This window comes from Embiotoca jacksoni, unplaced genomic scaffold (assembly GCF_022577435.1).
Source record: "Embiotoca jacksoni isolate LCO1_2020_lvr unplaced genomic scaffold, fEmbJac1.0.p SCAF_22, whole genome shotgun sequence".
Taxonomy (NCBI): domain Eukaryota; kingdom Metazoa; phylum Chordata; class Actinopteri; family Embiotocidae; genus Embiotoca; species Embiotoca jacksoni.
This window is the reverse complement of record NW_027185363.1, coordinates 9012211-9032531: the sequence shown is the minus strand read 5'-3', so window position 1 is coordinate 9032531 and position 20321 is coordinate 9012211. Positions and strand designations below refer to the sequence as shown.

General features: G+C 43.0%; 2 protein-coding genes across 5 annotated transcripts; one reads left to right on the top strand and one right to left on the bottom strand.

The window, feature by feature from the left end:
* The first annotated feature begins 223 nt into the window (after positions 1–223).
* Positions 224–7468, top strand: dapk3 (death-associated protein kinase 3). Of its 2 annotated transcripts, XM_069157783.1 has the most exons (10): positions 224–347; positions 854–1005; positions 1150–1251; positions 2591–2951; positions 4014–4143; positions 4294–4342; positions 4446–4472; positions 4593–4745; positions 5026–5071; positions 5369–7468. In XM_069157783.1, exons 3-10 carry the CDS (start codon positions 1190–1192, stop codon positions 5903–5905), a joined length of 1365 nt encoding a protein of 454 aa, XP_069013884.1. In that variant the 5' UTR covers positions 224–347; positions 854–1005; positions 1150–1189; the 3' UTR covers positions 5906–7468. The 2 variants fall into 2 exon arrangements, with proteins under 2 accessions (XP_069013884.1, XP_069013885.1); XM_069157784.1 differs by lacking the exon at positions 854–1005.
* Positions 7469–8287: 819 nt separating this feature from the next.
* On the bottom strand, positions 8288–19545 carry phc3 (polyhomeotic homolog 3 (Drosophila)). 3 transcript variants are annotated; one of them, XM_069157780.1, is made up of 15 exons: positions 19460–19545; positions 17979–18165; positions 17081–17236; positions 16921–16998; positions 16678–16830; positions 16418–16507; positions 16029–16251; positions 15083–15714; positions 14881–14998; positions 13692–13978; positions 13296–13458; positions 13016–13133; positions 12246–12375; positions 10992–11283; positions 8288–9470 (listed from the first exon to the last, which is right to left on the bottom strand). In XM_069157780.1, the coding sequence occupies exons 2-15, from the start codon at positions 18132–18134 to the stop codon at positions 9316–9318; spliced, it is 2751 nt and encodes a 916-aa protein (XP_069013881.1). In that variant the 5' UTR covers positions 18135–18165; positions 19460–19545; the 3' UTR covers positions 8288–9315. The 3 variants fall into 3 exon arrangements, with proteins under 3 accessions (XP_069013881.1, XP_069013880.1, XP_069013882.1); XM_069157779.1 differs by having other exon boundaries at positions 19464–19545; XM_069157781.1 differs by having other exon boundaries at positions 13296–13452; positions 19464–19545.
* Between the last annotated feature and the right edge of the window lie 776 nt (positions 19546–20321).

The window sequence follows — 20321 nt, the reverse complement described above, 5'->3', positions numbered from 1 at the left end:
GTGGAGAGAGTTTTTCCTACTATAGATTCAAAGGTCAAAGGTCAGGCGTTTGTACGCTGCACCGCTGCAAATTTGTTATATTGGGATATCAGATTAAAATTTGACTCGACTCAACCGGTGGCGATGCTTTACAAAATCAACGCGTAGGAATGCCGTAAATATGACATGTCATTATTTTTTTTCTATTTTTATTTTTTTTTTTGTTTCAAATATCGGTCATACATTTATTTTGAAATCCAAGACCGGAAGCTCTGTGTTTTAGCCTCAGCTGGCTTCATCCTCCTCAGTCTGGGAATCCTCACACAACTACTCGGGAGAGGAATGCAGCACTCGTAGCCAACCGTACTGTAAGTAGTAATACCTTCACACGTACGTGGTTAAATATATACTTTGCTGTTAGTGTTTTAGTTTTATTAACAGTCTGGTTTTTTGTTTTGTTTTTGTTTGTTTTAACTGAAGTAACACAAACAGTGACAGCCGGTGTTTATAACAGTAAGTTAACGTTAGCTAGTTACAAGCTAGCTGTCTCCCGTCGCGAGGACTTCCCTTTTTATTTCTTCCTTTTTAAAAAATAAAAAATGGTTGAAATGCCTTTAATCGTGAATTAGTTCATTATCTGTATCTGCTACTTGAGTTCCCTTTTGTGTTCGTGGCGGTAACGTCCTTCGTACTGTTTCATGAACGATAGCCGACGAGGGGGGGGATAAATAAATAAATAAAAAATGCTTCTGCTGTTGCTCTCGGTGTATTTTTTAAACTTATCTAAACTGTTTTTTTTTTGTGTGTGTTTTTTTAAGAGATAAGTTGCAATAAAATACGTGTTTTAAAACGTCCCCCTTTTTTTTTTTAATAGAGTGATTTATCTGGTCCGGGGGACATGAGATGACGTCAGTAGGACTGGTATGCAAAGAGGTCTGACGTCAGCCAGAAAGTCTCTGAAAACTAAAAAGCTGTTGTTGACTGCGGCCAAATAAGGAGGAAAAGAAGCCCCTTAGGTGGCAAGAGGTGGGCCGTTTTACAGGCTCGTGTTTCAGGCTTACACCTACTAGATTTGGCACCTGGGATTTTGTCCTGTGTATTTATGTCCCAATTTAATCACTGCCGGTCTTTTCTGTCTTCTTCGTGTCTTTTTGTCTTTTCCCACGGCAGAAAATCTCGAGGCTGTCGTCAACAGTCGGCACACACACTCATGGCTGCCTTCAGGCAAGAGGATGTAGAGCTGTATTATGAGATGGGAGAAGAGCTGGGCAGGTACGTGCTGCATTTTAGTGCACCAGTATAAATGATGTTATCCTGATGATTAGTTCTTTTTTTTTTTTTTTAATTTTCCGTCAGTAACTACAGGCATGAATATGAAGTGTAGTCTAGATTTTTATTTGAGATGCATTTTTGATGCCGGGTGTGAACTGCCCAGTACATCCAAGACCGTAAGAGGTAGTAGTCTGAACAACGGCCCGAATATTTTACGTGTCAGCGGCATATTAAGTATCAGTTTGTGTCCTTTTACGCTGTGCTGGTTACTTTGTGAATGAGTCATCGAATTTATTGGAAATTAAACTGAACTTTATACCTTTAGCTATTTTTTTTTTTTTTTTTTTTTTTTTTTTCTGCAGTAATGCAGCAAAAGTGTGACGTCACCGCCTCTCAATGTGCCTTTCCACACCTCTGCTGTGGTGTAGCATCTCTGAAGGAGAGGGCAGTGTGTTTTGGTGTTCACTGAGCAAAGTCTGCAGACATTCAATACATCATAATTCAACTTTCTGCAGAGTCATGCACCGTGAAATGTTGTCGTCGTCCTAATGTTTGTGTCAGGAATGTTTCTTATTCTTTGCCGTTTCGGACCATGTTCTTTATTTATTTCGTTATGGTAATTTTGTGATAAAACAACATCCTGTATATTTCCACTATCTTTTTTTGTTTTGACCAGATGCTTTTTTTGTTGTTGTTGCTTTCAGTAGTTTCAGCGTCACATTTCAGTTTTTAATGTTTTCTAACTTCTGCATACAAAAACAAACATTTTCATCATCACAAGTTTTTTAAAAGAAGTTAAGAAAAAAAAAAAAAAGATTCTGCCAGTGCAATATCAATAACATCCACATGTTTACATCAGCTCGCTTCAAGTATTTCCCAAAATCGTCATTCTACCGAACTGATCTTCCTCTGTTTGGTTTTTAAAGACACTCAAGCGAGCTGATTTCTGTTGAAAACAGATTTGTTTTTTCACTTTATGAGTTGATATTTTAAACGTGTATTGACTTACATTAATTCTTTTTTTTTTTTTCTTGTGAGTTACTATATATTTTCACCTCTTCAGGCTTTTTAAAATCCCTTAATTGATCCCCCTTCATTTAACGACACGCCTGCGTTGGGCACAAGCCTTAAAGGTTGGAAAACAACGACTAGCCCGTTAAAAACAACAATCGCTCCCCAATTAAAAGTCACCAAAGTGATGTTTTCTCCAACCAGCAGCCAAGAATTCAGTCATTATAACGACAACAAAATTGAAAAAGGTGATTCTGAAAATGTTATCCTCGTGTTGTTTTTTTTTTTTTTTTTTTTTTAACACTATCCTGGTCTCGCCCATCTGCAGCGGACAGTTTGCCATCGTCCGTAAGTGTAAGGAGAAGAGCTCGGGCGTCGAGTACGCGGCCAAGTTCATCAAGAAGCGTCGTCTGTCGTCCAGTCGGCGGGGGGTGAGCCGCGAAGAGATCGAGCGCGAGGTCAACATCCTGCGGGAGATCCAGCACAGCAACATCATCACCCTGCACGACATCTTTGAAAACAAGACGGACGTGATACTGATCCTGGAGCTGGTGTCCGGAGGGGAGCTGTTCGACTTCCTGGCCGAGAAGGAGTCTCTGACCGAGGAGGAGGCCACGCAGTTCCTCAAGCAGATCCTGGACGGCGTTCAGTACCTGCACTCCAAACGCATCGCTCACTTTGACCTCAAGGTCAGCGGGCTGAGGGGGGGGGGAAACTTGTGGGGAAAACAGCGGTAGATGACGCGTCGGTGAGAAGTTCAGTGTAGGCGTTGGTAGCGGTTCACGGAGCGCTGCAGGCGTCTGGCGCTCCTGTGTTCAGACAGGTTTTCCATCGAGAACACGAAACGGAGGAGACGCGTGCAACTGCTCTGCTGCTCGTGGAGGGGGGGGGGGGAACAAACATCCTAAAAACTATTTAGGGCTGAATATATTTGTCTTCAATCTCACAAAAAAGTACTTTGGGTATGTTCCAAGATATACAAGAGACAACTACTGATCGTTTGCAATGTTGACAAAAAAAATGTTGTGTTAATTGTAAGATCACAGAGAGACTTTATTTCATCTTTAATTAACGTCAGTTTACAGATCAAGATTATCTTTGTATTAATTTAGTTGATGATGGCGTAAACAGCAGCTACGCTCCTTAAATACTTGCCGTTTGTTCTGTGAAATGGCATCTCTGCTGTTTTAAGCATAATTACAATTAATATTAGCAGAGATCATCTTTCTTCGTGCGACATTTCACTGCAGCGGCCGAAAGTAATTCTGTTTATTATTTCTCACAGATTTGTTAAATATGACAATATTATGTTTTCAACATGCTCATAAATAGACAAACCACAGTCTCCTCCTGAGGTGCGTTAGAAGTATCGGACATTTATTAATTCCCACAGTTATGTGTAAAGCGTTATTGTAGACGAAGCAAACAGAAGATATTGACAGATGTGTGAATGACACCGATATTTTCTCTTTCGGTTAATGTCCTCAATGAATCATTTTTGTGTCTCCAAAACATCCGGGGGAAAAAAAAATGCAAAGTGCAACATTAATTAATAAAAAAAAAAACAATTTGTATCTCGTCTTGTTCAACAAATAGTTTTAAAACCAAAAAAGTAAGTTTATTATCACACAAAACGAAGAAAAGCATCAAAGCCGAACGGAAAACGTTCCCGTCGGACGTTCAATCATTTCATCTGTAAATTTCTCCGTCCCTCGCCCCTCTTGATTTAAAGCTATCGTTTTCCCTTTCAGCCCGAGAACATCATGCTGCTGGACAAGAACGTGCCCAACCCCAGAATCAAGCTGATCGATTTTGGGATCGCTCATCATGTCAAAGCAGGAAACGAGTTCAAGAACATCTTCGGAACACCAGAGTTTGTCGGTGAGCCGGCGCCCTCCGAAATATTCATTTCACTCGGGGGTTTAAATTGTCCCAAATGTTCAGGGGTTAAAACCTCGTAAGCGGACGATCGTGGACTTCCAAGATCACACCCGGTTTAAATCAAAGCGTTCGTTCCTCTGATCTTTACAGCGCCGGAAATAGTCAACTACGAGCCGCTGGGACTGGAGGCCGACATGTGGTAAGATGCCAACATGTTGTTGTTGTTTTTTTTTCCCCCCCCCTCCTCTGAAGCCGTGTACCAACCCGTCTCACACTTTTCACTCATCCTCTTTTCTCTGCAGGAGCATCGGTGTGATCACGTACATTCTGTGAGTAACGCCTCTCATCTCCGCAGACTGTTGGTAGGAACAGAAGTCACTTCTCTCCTCGGCGTGTGTGCGGGTGTGTTTGGGTGTTTGGTCAAAATGAAAGTTTCTTGTCTGTGTCAGGTTGAGTGGCGCGTCACCGTTCCTGGGCGAGACCAAGCAGGAGACTTTGACCAACATCTCCGCTGTCAACTACGACTTTGATGAGGAGTATTTCAGCAACACCAGCGAGCTGGCGAAGGACTTCATACGCCGCCTGTTGGTCAAAGATCCAAAGTAAGAATATCCTCACATCCTCTTCATCTTCAGCGCCTTCGTGTTTTCTACTCGTTTGTAGTTTAAAAAAAAAAAAAAAAAAAAAAAAAAAACTTCTTCGCGGCTGTGGAATTTATTTTAAATTTTGTTCTCCTTTATAAAGCACTTTGTAACTTTATTTTGAAAGATGCTATATGAATACAGATTATTATTATTTAATGCCAGAAGAAAAAGAGAGAAATCTTTGCTCTTTCAACATATGAAAATCTTTTTCTCAATGATGGTTTATTTTCTTTTGCAGGAAGAGAATGACAATTGATGAGAGCCTTGAACACCCCTGGATTAAGGTGGGTATTTTAATTAGCATTTATATATTTACTTTCACATTAATATCCAGGTGCTCGGCCGCTTAGATGTCCATTCGTATTGAGGAATTAGTTTGATTGTGTGTGGTTTTTTTTGTTGTTTTTTTTAAAGACATATTTCTGAAGCCGGGCATCAGAAAAATGTTTGTTGTGCATTTATGTCTAAAAATGTCTTGTCATCCAATATATTATTATCGGAGATCCTCTCAAATATGAGTATCGGGATATGCTATGAAATTACTATCCTTATTTCAGACCTTTATACGTTTCCCTCTCCAGGTGATCAAGAGGCGAAACGTGCGGCAGGAGGAGAGGGACCACAAGACCGAGCGCCGGCGCCTGAAGACCACTCGTCTGAAGGAGTACACCATCAAGTCCCACTCCAGCATGCCTCCCAACAACACCTACGTCAACTTCGAGCGCTTCTCCCAGGTGCTGGAGGAGATCGCGGTGGCCGAGGAGGGCCTGAAGGAGCTGGAGCGCAACCAGCGCTCGTGCCGGGACGACGTGGCGGCGCTGCTGTCCATATACGAGGAGAAGGAGGGCTGGTACAAGGAGGAGAACCAGAGCATCTCCAGCGACCTGGGCCACATCCGCCAAGAGCTGCAGCGCTCACAGGCCCAGCGCAAGAAGTGCCAGGAGGACGCCCGGCTCACCATGCAGGCCGCCAACATCCTCAAGCGCAAGTTTGGCCGCCTGGAAAACCGCTACGAGGTCCTGGCCGAGCAGGTGGCGTCCGAGGTCCGCTGGGTAGAGGAGCTGGTCAAGTCCATATCCGCGGAGAAGGACGGCCTGAGCCCCGGCGGCATGCCCTGAGCCGACGGCCTGCGATGACATTCTCAAGTATCTTCCTGCCCGTCTTCTCTGCCTGTGTGCTGCACAGTGGAGTTGGAGTGGGTCAGTTGTCATCATAAGCCGCCGCCGCCGCCGCCCATCGGAGAAAACGTTCCACTATTTGTACGTCAGGCTTTCGAGAACGAGCAAGAAGCAGAGAGGCAATATGTTGAAGCCATTCCCCCATGAAAAGGATCATTCCCGTGTTTTATATATTAATTTATCATTTTACCATCGTTATGTTCTGTAATTCAGCTTTTCATTACAAACCATGTTTTCTGCGGATCGAAATGCGGTCATTTATTTTTCTTATTTCGGTTATCTTTTTTTTCTTTTTTTAAACTCATCTTAATTTCCTCGTGCTTCAGACGCCTTAGATGTCCGCTCATTTGTTCCTGCCTCGGCGCGCCGGCCACCTGTGTGAGGAAGCTTCTACCCGGCGGATAGAAGCAGGTTTGTGAGGCATTCGGGGTATTTATTTATGCACTTATTTAACACGCATTTTAGATTTGAGCTGACGTTAAAATTCTTTTATCATTCGGGACAGAGAGCTCACCGTAAAGGACGCAATAAACAAAACGCCTCAGCCCAGAAAACAAAGTTTAAAGGGTAACGCTCTACTTTCCAATCTGTTGTTTCCTAATATTATGTTTGTTGAATGTTTCCCAGAAAAAGTGGTTTTTTTTTTTTTGTTTGTTTGTTTTTTAATACTAATATTAGGTCAAATAGAGAAAGTTATTAAGCCATTAAAAATGTAAAGTTTCTAAAAAAAAATTTTAAAACAAAATTATTATTGTTATTATCATTCCATTATATATAAATATATATATATATATATACATGCATATATATGCATATACGCTGAAAATTGAAATATTTTTTTTAAACACATTTTACATGTTTAGCTCACCTGCCCTTCTAAAGGAAGCGCTGGCTTAGCATTCGGAGTTCACAGGAAGCGTATCGTCTGATAATCTTTCTCTATTTTACCTACAATTAGGAGGTAAAATTACAGCTGCAAGCTACAATTTTTGTTCTCCAGGAAACATCCTAGAAAATCACGTCTGGGCCTGTAAAGTGGAGCGTCACCAGATTCGGGAATGTATAAACTTAAGCCTTCGCAGTGCCTGCAAACTGATCGACCTCATTGCCTCTGTCATGGAGTTGTCGACATTTCTGTCACACTGACATCGCTCAGAGTCTTAAAAATCGCAACAACTTTTGCACAGTCGCCTTGCAAACCAAATAGTGTGCATGGAAACTCCGTCTGTAGGCTGCAACTCCGTCGGTGTCTCGGTTTGCGTTCAGACCGTCCCCCTGCACACTCGAAACGTTCCTTCGATAAGTTTCACACCCAGCCAACACATTCCCTTTGTGTAGCATAGAAAGCATATTGTATAGTCCGTAGTATTTTTCACTAGCACTTAAATGATTATGGCAGCGTTCCAAAATATATTTTAATCTGTCTCTTGATGTAAGTAAGAGCTGTAAAGACATAACTGTCCAGACTTGTTTCAAATAAACAAAGTTGTCACTGAAACCAAATCTGATTTACGTGTTGTTGTTGTTGTTGTTGTTTTTTAACTCTGTCTTTACTCTGTGTAAAAGTCTGTTTATTATTCAGACTGGCATAATAACCTCTCTGGAGCTCACTGCCACTCTCATGAAGATATCGCAACCAAAAACTTAATACACATTTTTTTTTTTTTTTTTTTTTACACAAGTTTCCATTATTTTATGAATCATTTTACTGGCATATATCTATAGTAAAAGTATGCTTTTGCATGCCATGATAGTAAGTGATGATTTTGGTGGTTCTAAATGCCTTTTAGTGACCTGTCGATGCGCAGATGATGCACTCGGGTCAGAAGACGTTCTTGTTCCCAGGAGTTCCTTCTCACGCTGCAAGAAGAGGAGAAAACATCCACAAACAATTAAACGCGCAACAAATGAAGCTTCTCGTCTGCGCATCGCAGACGGCAACGATACGTGCGACCTGTGAAGTTGACTCCGCAGGAGCGTCCCCGAGTGGCGGGATGGTTCTCCATCGTGGAGACTCGGCGGTTATTCTCAGAACGCCGAGGAAGCGCCGACAGCATCAACAAGTGCAGTTCTGGCTTTGGTTTTAATGTTAGAAAGAACATTTCAACAAACCTCCTGTGATAGTGACACAGGAATAAAAGCAAATGCCTTACACTGATGAGTCGCGCAGCTGTAATCCCAGGGAGTCTTATTTCTTGTTAAGTCAGCCTTTAGTGAGTAAAGGTCTCTTTTCCTTGACTTCCTGCCTCGTGTGTCGTGCATCTAGCACCTTCAGACTGTAATAAAACTATTCCTATACACACAAAGACAAAAGTAAAACAATAGTTTTAAATGGTTTTATTTGTATATTAATTATGGCAGTAATAAATAACAATAAATAACCTTGTAATCAGTTAACTTTCATAATATATTACAACCGTCTGCTGATGATAAATGTATCAAATTCTCCAAGATAAGAGGCAATAATCTGCTTTGTAAACTTTGAGATTGTACAGCATCCTTTATGCGTAATCGTGGAAATGTCAATGTTGCTCTCTTTGCTTACAAATGATACAAAGAACTTTTTAAAAACCATTTTGAAACAAATGGATAATTGGTCGTGACCGAAAGAACGAGGTCGCGGCTACAAGCGGCCGAAATGAGTTTCCTCCGTAGGGTGTCCGGGCTCAGCCTCGGGGAGGGAAAGGAGCTCGGGCATCAGGAGGGAGCTCGGAGTCGAGGCGCTACGCCTTCGCGTCGAAAGGAGTCAACTGAGGTGGTTCGGGCATCTGATCAGGGTGCCTCCTTGGGCGCCTCCCTCTTGGAGGTTTTCCGGGCACGCCCAACTTGGCAGGAGAGACCCAGGACACGCTGGAGGGATTATATCTCCCGGGCTGGCCTGGGAAATGTAGCGGGGGAGAGGGAAGTCTGGGTCAGTTTGCTTGGCCTGCTGCCACCGCGACCAGATCCCGGATAAGCGGAAGATAATGGATGGATGGATGGATGGATGGATAACTGGAGCCAAACTACTACAATCACTACGATGACGTGACGAGAGGTGAGAGAGAGAGAGAGAGAGAGAAGCTCATGTTTGTGTTTAAATCAGCTGAGACGGCGAACGGACTGAAACCTCGACTGTGTGAACAGCTAGAGAAATTCATGGTCTCAGGAAAAACTGCAGCACGTGATGTCACTTCAGGGCGACCCGCTTTGTGTTTTGACTCTTTGTGAAGTCCAAGGACCAAATGAACAGCTCGAGGATGAGCACTGCTTCCTTGTTGTCTCCGCAGAGTTAAAGACCGTCCTTCTGTTTTTCTCCAACCCGATCCAAATCAACGCAAACGCAATCTCAGAGTGGAAATGTTCCTTGTTTAGGCATCTTTCAGAGAGTTGATGTGGGCACACAGTTTGAGTGCAGGTCCCAGTTTGAGGTTCATGGTGCTGACCAGGTGATCCTCTGTGAGAAGCAGCAGAGCCTGTCCGTCTATCTCCTGGGATCGAAACTCCTGGGCTACATCTGCACCACCTGGGGGACAGAGAAGAGCGACTGAACACACTGAAAACACACTGGTTGTGAAATGAGCTGGAAACATTCGTCATCACTGTAATCACAGCAAAGACAACTGAATCCGGTGGCACAGCCCGGCTAATCCTTCCCACCCTGTTCTCCAAATTCACTCCCAATCCTCCTAAAGATTTCACAAATATCAAGCTCTCCTCACTTGTTATTTTTAGAGCGCGCCGCCCTCCAAAAGTATTTCATTATATTTGTCCTCCCATTGACCTCAAGTGTTTGGATTTGAAATAAATAAAAGAAAAGATTGTGAAATAAAAGTAGAAATTGTGAGCCTTCATGTGCTCGTCTTCACGAGCACAGAAATGGTTGCGTTTTGTGATCATCTCCACTTTCAGGTGTGCAAAAGCAAGTTAACGACTGAGATGTGTTTCCTTCTGGGTGGATATTTACACATAACAAGCAGCGGGTGTCCTGCATTCATCTCAGTTTATGTTTTCATCTGTTCAGATTGCAGTTCGAGGCAAAAGGCGACATAAAGACCAGAGAAGTGACAGAAAAACATCTCATCTGTAAGAAGAGAAAAGAGGAAAAGTCGCAGAGGAAGAGATCTATCACGATCCACAGTTTGTAGAAGACTGGAACAGCAGCATTACAGAAGCTTTACTGGAAACGGCATCGCAGCAGCAAGTATCCAAAGGATTGATTGAACAGACTTGAAAGATTCTGGAGTTTTGTGTACAACTGAGATCAAACTTGACTGTTACAAAACTGATGGAAAGACAAATGTGTGGAGAGAGACGGGAAGTTCCTGTGATCCAAACCGTTCCGCCTCCTCAGTGAAACGTGGAGGACAGACCATCGTGTCCTGAGCATGTTTGGCTACTTCTGGCTCACTCGTCTTCATTGACGATGGAACAGATGACGGCAGCAGCAGCAGCGGGATGAATTTTAAAGTGTGCAGAAACTGGCTACGAACAAACCAATTCCTCAAATCTCAGACCAAGCTACAGGACAAGGAGCCCAAACACATTGCTTGTGCAACCAAAGCTTAAGAGACAAAAAAAAAACACTGGAGGGCAGATTTAAACTCTACTGAACATTTGACCTGCGTAAGAGGAGACTGAAGAGAGGCTTGAATGACAAGCGTCACCCGAAGGCGGCCGCTGCGTCGAAGGCTGGAAAGAACATTTACGAAGACACTATACGTTCAGTTTTGCCAGCGGATCGTCCGTTAGACGTTTGCTTACTTTTGCGCACCTGGGAGAAGGGGACTCAACATTAGAATAAACATATAAATTAGTGTGAAAAGCTAAACCTCATTCATTGCTTTTTTTCTCTGTCGTGTTTTGATTCCAAAGTTTTCCACAATGTGGGAAGTCAGGTTCCTAACGCACTATTTACTCTGATGCACAGTATGCAACCATCTGTGTCATTTAATCAGTGACAAAAGCTGTACTAACGCAGCAGTAACAGTAGTAGTATCAGAACCAGTGCCAGTACCAGAACCAGAACCAGAACCAGAACCAGTACCTGGCAGGGTGTTGATATAAGAGAACACTTGCTCCACGTTCCACTGAGACGGACAGCTGTCGCCTTCTCCGTCAGAAACGGTGATTGCTTCTGTCGTCCTCTGCTCTCTCTCCCTCTCTCGCTCTCTCTCAGCCTGCTTTCGGAGCCGGGTTGTCATGGGAACGGGAGGCTCCTCTTCCTCCTCCTCCTCCTCCTCCTGCTGCTCCTCCTCCTCCTCCTCCTCTTCCTCCTCCTCCTCTTCCTCTCTTCGTGAACTGTGCTGGGTCTCCTCTGAGCCAAATGACCTGTGAGCCTGCGAAGCACAAAAACAATCAAAGGTCTGTTGTGTTATTTTGGGGGTAAGACTACTTACAGTAACAAAATGAAACCAGGTGTTAGACTTCATCATTTCAGGTAGGATTTAGGTTCTTATGTGACTAAAGCTGTTTGAAAAATTTGCTAATTAATTTTTTGTTTGTTGCACATTTAGTGGTGTATAAAGAAGCTTTTCCCGTTCGGAAATAAGTACAAAAGAGTCTTTGTACATTTTACTGTTTCCCTTTGATGATTCATAGTAAATCATTTGTAACATGAGACATAAGTAGTAGCTAAACTAATAACTGACTGGTACCACCAGTAGTAGTATTGGAGTTGCTTAAAGGATAATTCTGGTTTATTTAAACTTGATGTATTTCCCATTAATGTGGCAATTGTGGCTCTAATGGTAATGCTGACTTTGCACTTTCCACATCCGGAGTAGAGATTAAGATAAACAAAGAATCGTTTAAAACAGTTTGTACCCGGGTAAATGGCTCAAGCTCCCTGCAGCTTCTCCAAAAAAATTTACTTTTACATGATCTCTACGAAGGAGGTTGAAAGTGCAAAGTTAACATGACCTGAATGGAAAATACAGCAAACTGAAAAACAGAATTATCCTTTAAGTTTACTCTGAAGATACAGATACATTTTGCATCAGATTGAATCTGTAGAATTAGCTGGGTGGCCTGTCTCACCTGTTGGTCTGTAGGCGGGAAGAAAACGGTCGTCCCGCCTTCGTCGTTGACTGAAACTACCCGTTGATGAATGAAAATCTACAAACATAGTATTCACTGAGAGAAATCCAAAGCCTCCTGTGCAATTTTTCTAAATGAGATCACAAGCCGAGAGTTTCCTCCAAGGCTTTGCTCCAATCAACTGTAGCTGCCGCAGAGAGCAGTGATCCCTGCAGCACCTCTGCATCTCCCGACATACATCAGGTCAACAATATAAACTGACCTGTCTCAGAAAATGTTCTCTGGAGGCTCCGTTGACTCTGCTGGGGGGTCGTCCTCTCCTGCCCATCGGCCGGTGACCCCAGCGACCCGCTCGCAGCACCGTGATACGCTTGGTGCAGCTCACACTGAACCTGAACGGAAAGAGTCGTGAAATATTCGATTCATTCGGTGCATTCTTCCCTCAAATTTGAGTGGTATTGATGTATTTAGGCGCGCATGAAATAATATTGTTCACGAAACCTGAAAGCCATCTGGGTTTTCATTTTCCTGTGTGTTAATGAATGTAGACAGTTAGAAAGACTGTTTGTATGCGTCGGGACTCGTAGCTGTCCTCTTTTTGATGCCCAGGAGGGATTGTTCTCTTTTTCTTGAAGCTCAAATTGACCTCAGTGGACTCCAGATGTCAGATGATGTATTTCACCACCATTGATATGGATTGCGTGTTATTAGTTTACTTCTCTAGTCTGGCAGAACAAGCAACAACACCCCGCTGACAGTTCACGAACCAGAGAGTTACTCATTCTCTCCACATTTACATTCGCAGACAGTGCGGTGAACGTCAACTGAGGCAGCACGCTAACTCTGAGGGCAGTTGTGGTGGTTGTTTTCTGCCCATTTTCTTTGTCACTAGATCAAAATTATTTGACAGAGCAACGCTGATGTTGGATGTCTCGATGGTTCCTGTTAGCTGGCCTGTTGTTTGTTCATTTCAAAAAGTGTGAACCACATCTTCATCTGCGAGTGAGTTAATTATCTAATTTATTTATTTACCTTCGGACACACGTCATGGAGCAGAAGCGTTTGGAGCGCAGGAACGTGTGAGCGAAACCTCTGCTTCCACAGTATTCACACTGCAGTATGCCTGCCACACTCTCCCCAAGCTCTGCAACTTCAGAGGGCCAGCTGTTAGTCTCACGTGAACACGCACGTATCCACACACACACACACACACACACACACACACACACACGCACACACACGCACGCACACACACGCACGCACGCACACACACACACACACACACACACACACACACAGAAACAGTCCTCACCATCTGCTGCAGGGATGTCGTTCTCCATCTCAGAGTCTGTTGAATCTGACTGGTCAGCATCCAGAGGACTGTCCTCTGCTGCGTCCCCATTGGTCTGTATCTCCTGGGATTCAGGAAGTGAAGCCTGCTGGTCCGTGAACAGCGAGGTCGAACCCACCTGCGTCTCAGGGTGCATTCGAAAACTTAAAATCTTATGTGTGCATATAGAAGGACATAGACAGGGTGACATTTTTACATGCTAATGGAATTCCAGGGATTTTATGAGCAGGTTTTATGGATTATAGTTACACTTCACTAATGATGAATTTGCTGTGCTGGAAATGTTTTATTCTACATTTGTCCGACTGACATTCAGCGGTGCAGTAAAAAGAGTGCTAAAATGGCACCTCCACATACCGGGAACGGCTCCAGGCCCTCTCGGATGACGAAGCCCTCCACCAGGTGTGTGAGGACGTGGGTTGTCCTGTCAGGGCTTCCTGGGAGGCTGGCTGGGGCAGAGGGCAGCTGGCTGGGGCCTCTTACTGCAGCAGGGAGGATGGGAGGAGGTAGAGGAGAAGGTGGAGGAGGGTTGCTGCTGCTGCTGTTGTTATTACCGCTGCTGGTGGTGGTGAGATGGGACAGCTGCTCCACCTGTGGTGACCTGATCACTGACTGACTGGAGGTCACGGAGGATGAACTCACCACTGAGAAAAGCATAAAAGATAACAGAAGCAAGATTACAATCTTAACCACGTTAACTTCAGTAATTTGGGCTTGTTTGCTTCCTAGGTTTAAATAAATCTGACCTCAGTTACCATGGAAACGTATCCTAAATAGCCATTACTCTGTCTGCACTGCATGTCAAATCTTGGCCCCCATTGACATAAGATGAGCATTATTGTCTCGTGATCTTAAATCTTTTTAAGTCAAAATAATCCGTCCAGTAAATTCACAGCATTTTAAATAAATTATCAAAACACTTTAATCCGGGCTCTAAGATCATGGAGGAGAAATTTCATCACAACAAAGAATTAAAAATCCATAAACTCATAAAAATGTGGAACGTGTCAGCTAGCCAGTATGAAGGTATTTAAACAGAATCTTCACCACACGGAGACTCTTGTAACAAAAGGCATCATGTACTTCACCTCAAAACACAATTCAATTTCTAACAATCTCCTTGTCTCACTATGAAGAAAAAATACCCAGAAGAGGTTCTTTGTCATATGTAGAAGATCTTAAATAGTGTGTCGGTGCATCCTATACATCTACACATTTATTTTTAGCACTAATTACTGTATAGACGTTCATGTTTCTCACGCAGGATATGAACCCACAATGTGATATTTACATGCGGCCAAAAGTTCTCTTTTAGTGTTTTTTTGGTTTTGTTTAGTTTTTTTTAAATAAAGCAGACTTCGCTCTCAGTCGCTTCAAACCAGGTTAACTCTGGTTCAGATTTCTACGTTTATTAAAGACAGGTTTTTTACGATAAGCTCTACCTCTCTGAGTTTACCTTGTTTTCCTAATGGCTCGTGAGGAGAGTTTGTAGGGTTAGAAAGGTTTTTATATTATGGTATTCTTGTCTTTCATTATGATCATTTACCTGGATCATTGTGTTTAGGAGACACAGTTCGAGGTGGCGGGGTCATGACTCTTCGTGGATTTGGAGAATCTTTCCTCTCCTCTGATCTCACTCCGTTCACTTTGCATGTTTCCCCCGACTGAAATTAAAACCACAACAAAACCTCAGTCCGACCAGCACGTAGTGTAAACAGAAGCTCTGCAAACAGGACATGGTGACTCACCGACGGAGCTCCGCTGTGCCTAACCGGATGCACTTTCAGATCAACAGCCACCGTCTGAGGAGGAGGCAGGTTCTGGTAGGGCATCTGGACCAGAGCCTCGGCTACAGGCAGCTCCTCCGTGAGCAGCACCTGTCCCGACTGGACGGCTAGAGCCTGGACCGAGTGCAGGGAGAGCCTGTGGAGGGAGGCCGGGGGGTTCTGGGGCAGCCTGGGGAGAACCAGAGGCGGAGGAGGAGGCGGAGGCTGGTTCTGCACTTGTGGGAACGAGGTCCGACGCTGCGGAGCAGCCACCAGAGGGGGAGGCTGAGGCTGAACGGTGGCAGCTGGGACTGAGGTCTGAGCTGATGATTCAAGCACACTGGTGACCGATGGAGAAGAAGAAGACGAGGCTGGGGGGTCGTTTCTTGGTTGCGACTGGGTGCTGGGAGTGTTCAGTCTTTTCACTGAAAGGGGAAGAGGGCTGGAGCTGGTATCTTGGGGGGCTACTCTGAGGGCGATGGGCTGCAGCTGTCTGTGGCTGGGAGCTCCTCCTGTGGCCTGCTGGAGGATGAGCTGGTGGTGCGCCACCCGCTGGCCTGGTGGACAGGACAGCTGCTGCTTGACCAGAGTGTGGGTATGCACCGGAGAGTAGGCTGCAGGAGGAGTGATGAAGAGGAAGATGAGAGGAATAAAAAAACAGCTGATTTTGATGATTTCTATCACATTTGGGATTTGATATTACATGAAAGAAACTTGATTATTTGTATTGTTCTCCCCTTAAAGGAAAAAAAAAAAAACACAAGTTTCCGATTTTTTTTCCACGTGCGACACGTGGTCACATGTATGACACATGTTTACCACATATTGCAACATATGACATATAACATGAGAAAAATATGTGGAAAAGTTTTTACATTCATGGTTTGCACATTACACCATAAAAATGCCCCAGAACACATTAACTCACCCGGGGTTATAATCTGGGGTCCTGAAGTCAATCGAGTGACGTCAGGCGGTCCCGTTTCTGCCGAGGCGTCAGTCAGTTGGTTGGTCTTCAGCGCACAGATTGCCGTCTTGGACAAAGAGGCGGCCGGAGACAGAGCTTGAGACTGGGTGGATGGCTTTAAGATGACGCTGTGGGCTGTAGCCAGAGCACCAGGCAAATGGGCACGCAGAGCCAGATTCTGCACCTGAACATACACGAAGAGAAAGTCACTTCATTTAACTTTTCATGAAAGCCCTGAGATTGTGGGATTAACAGCCAGCGAACTGCACTGTCCTAACCCACGGACAACACATAAATAAACAGCTGGATATTTAACTCTCATTTCCATATTTGCTGGGGGAAATCTGTACCTGAGAGGAGGTAGGTAGAGAGGAGCAGGAGGTCACAGCGGGGAGGTCTGACTGAACTGCTGCCACCGTGGCTGCTGGAGTGAGAATAAGCTGACAGAAGAAAAGCAATAGAGAATACTCAGGTGGCAGGTTGGTTAGAAATCCACAAACCTCATGTTGGCAGAAAAAAAGTGGCTCATGCAGGAAAAATAGAAACAGAGTAAACCCGCAAAACAGCTGCGAGTCGCAGTGCAGCTTTTTTTTTTGGAAAAGGTTTGTACCATCTGAGTTCGAAGGTACATCTGAGCTTGGTTACAGTTGGCTGGTCTGTTTCCCAGGAGCATGGCCTGCTGGGATATCGTGGTTGCGGCAGCAGTGGACGTTTGAGTTCGGCTGATCAGCTGGGCCGTCACTGGAGATGTTGGAAGAGCGATCTGGATTTGCAGCGGAGCAATGACGGAAAAATGCTGAGTTTAAGATTTGTGCGCAGAGCAGTTGGTGGCAGATGTAGCACAGATACTTACTGAGTTTTGGGAAACACCGGCAGGCTGAACCAAACTACCGCTGGATGAAGAAGGTGAATGTCTCTGACAAACTGACGCCTGAAAAGCATTGGGAGCACGTTACTCTTTCCACAGCTTTCACTGACACGTGACCTACACATGGACAGGGATAGCACCTGACCTGCTGTATGGTGGCCAGACTCTGCAGATGAGCGGGGTGCTGGTGCTGCTGCAGGGCTGCTGTCTGCAGCATGAGGTGCTGCTGCTGGGCTGCGTACATCTGATGCAGGTACTGGGCTGCCATGCTCTGAGGTCTGTGGATGGCGTGCTGGATCACCTGTTGGATCACATGATGGACACAAAAAGCTCTTTACAAATAAACTTTAGTCCACTGTCTACAGGACACTTCTGGAATTGTATTTCACTTATTCCCGTTGAATGAAAAAACAAAAATAAGATTTTAGAACAGTTTATATTTCATTAGTATTGATAGAAAAATTAAGAACTACTTTGTATAAAATACTTTTATTTCGTTAAATATGCTTTTAAATCAGTAATTTGATTTCACTTTAATGCTGTCAGCTTTTTATATACTGCGGAAGTCACTATATATATATCTATAGATATATATCCATATATCTATAGATATATATATATACATATATATCTATCTACATATATATATACTGATACTGTATACTGATAAACATTTAGCAACTTTTTATCCAAGCAACATCTCAATCTATTCAAATAATATTTACAGCCATAAGTGGGACAGTCTATTACCTGGACTGGCTGGAAAATTAAACAATGTACAGACATCATAGAGACTGTCTATTACTTGGACTGTGTGCCGAGTAAATTAAACAACTATTGCAGAGGTCACGGGTACACTATTACCTATTCTGTTTGTCTAATAAATAAAACAATATACAGAGAGTTTACAGGTACTATCTATTACCTGGACTGCAGGCCTACTAAATGAAACAACTCTTGCAGAGGTCACAGGTACCGTCTATTACCTGGACCACCCTGGGCCCTCTGATCAATTTAGCCAGTACCTGCATACTGCTTATTACCTGGACTGCCTGTCTGTCCGGTGGGATGATGCTGAGGGAAGTAGAGGGTGCCTGGGTGCATGTGGTACTGCCGGAGCTGGCTGTTGCCATGGTGACAGCAGCTGATGTGGTCTTAATAGTGTTTGCCTGCTTCTCTCCTGGGCTCTGCTGATCCATCTCCCAGGTCAAACATTTAGCAACGGGGAAACTGTGGTGTTAAAAAAAAAAAGACAATAATTAACAGGACAGGGTTAAACAGCAACTTCTTCTGGATCAGGAGCCGCTGAAAATGGTTTTCTCTAAGTCATCTGCAAAAACGTTTAGGGTCTAGAGATGTGAACATGGTTAGAGATATAAATAATTTGGACAAAAAAGACTACTTTAATACATAAATTGAAGGGGAGCAAGTGATTATCTCCATGCAAACATTCTCACAAAATAAACACCAGTAAACTTTAATACCAGAATTCAGGAAAAATGACTAAACTCTACCTTATATAGAAACACTTTCATTTTGATATATTTGAAAGGTTGACCCTTGAATAAAACGATTGTCCACTTATTTGGAGGGTAACAACATTTTGTCTATGGGCAGGATGACTGACCAATCATTTATTTGTGCATGATAAATGTGAAAAAAATATAATGTATGGCATTTCAGTTCAGTTTTAACCTTCCTTCTGAAAGACGTTTACTAAAAAAAATTTAAAACAAAGAATTTCATGTCACATTGAAATACATTCACAAGAGAATCTATAATGCCTACGTTATTACGGGTTTCTTTCTTCGTTTTATGTTTTTGGAAAAAAAAACAGGCTTTAAAAACAGTTAAAACAAAATCAACTTAGGTAGAATTAAGGTTTTGTTGTTTTGCCTATTTCAATGCAGCTAACTGACAATAACTCAATCACACAGCACAAATTAAAACACAAAACTAAGTGAACTAATGATGACAACACAATAAGGTTAAAAAAAATTTAAAAAAAATAATCCTTACCATGAAGACTTCATGAATATGCATTAAAATCTGAATTATTCATAGCCTTATTGATTTTTCTAAAGGATGTGTGCTGCCATTCACACATCTGTAAAGACAAACAGGCAAAGCTGCTACAATGCCAGAGGGTTTGCTATCATTAAATTACTGATAAACCTGGCAAAATATGAGCAAAATATATCGATAATAATAATTTAATAACCTCAAAGAGCTGGCAATAAATTTACATTTTTGTTCATATTGCATGAGGGTGATAACTGATGGTCTGAAGCAGTTGGACCATTGATGGGATTTTTTTTTTTTTTTTTTTTTTGCTGCAGAGCCGGTTAATTTCAGGTTTCTCGACAAACCCTGATCGATCACAAAATCAGTCTGATATCTTAAATACACTGTCTATGAATCTTCAGAGAACACATTCAACCAATCTGGGTGTCTGACGGTCTGCCTCTCACCGCTCACACAGCGCTTAATGCATGCACAATCATTCACCTCCTGTCGGCGTTACCTGCCTGGTATTGATAGACTCGGGCCATCAGGAACTGACCGTACCCCGACACATTGTCCCAATCATGAAGCCTGCTGATGCGTCAGTGCTGTCTAAAATGGAGATTTAAAAAAAAAAAAAAAAAAAAATCAGACGGTAGACTACACAGCAAGCAGAAAAAAAAAGAAAAAAAAAAAAGCCTTGACACAGCACCGCTCTCAGTGCTGGAGGACCTTCCACAGCCGGGGAGGAGAGTCCCGGGGATGTCCGACGGCTTTTAGGTGGGCTTTTATCCTATTTGAAGCTGTTCATTAATTATCATGTATTATAACTAAGGTTAATGAAATGCTTTCAATACGTATTCACGCTACATACATACATACATACATACATAAATAAATAAATAACTGGGAAATCCCTGAAGCAGCAAAAAAAAAAAAAAAGATGCATCAGAGGACACAACCCGTTGATGTGCTGATTTCACACAAAATTAACTATCACCTTCCTTAAGGGGGGTGTTTTCTCTGAGAACATGTAGATACATTTTCTGCAGAAAGAAAACATATTCTTACTGTACATGACCCCAAAATGTTCCACAGCAGGTTCTTCTACAGACATAAAGTCACTGATATTTGTAAACTGCATCATAAGACTCTTAAGTAAAGCAGTGTGCAACAGAGAAAAGGGAAATTGGATCAGATATAGTTACCAATTCATGTAAATAATTTACAGCAACTATGTCAAGAAGCATGCATGGTGAATTTATGAGACATGTTAAATTAGGCCTATTTTATGAAAAATTGGACTCCTAATCAAAATTAATGTTGCATTAGTCCCGGGTGAGATGTTTTACCTTTTTGGTGGGGTGAACATAGATTTAATA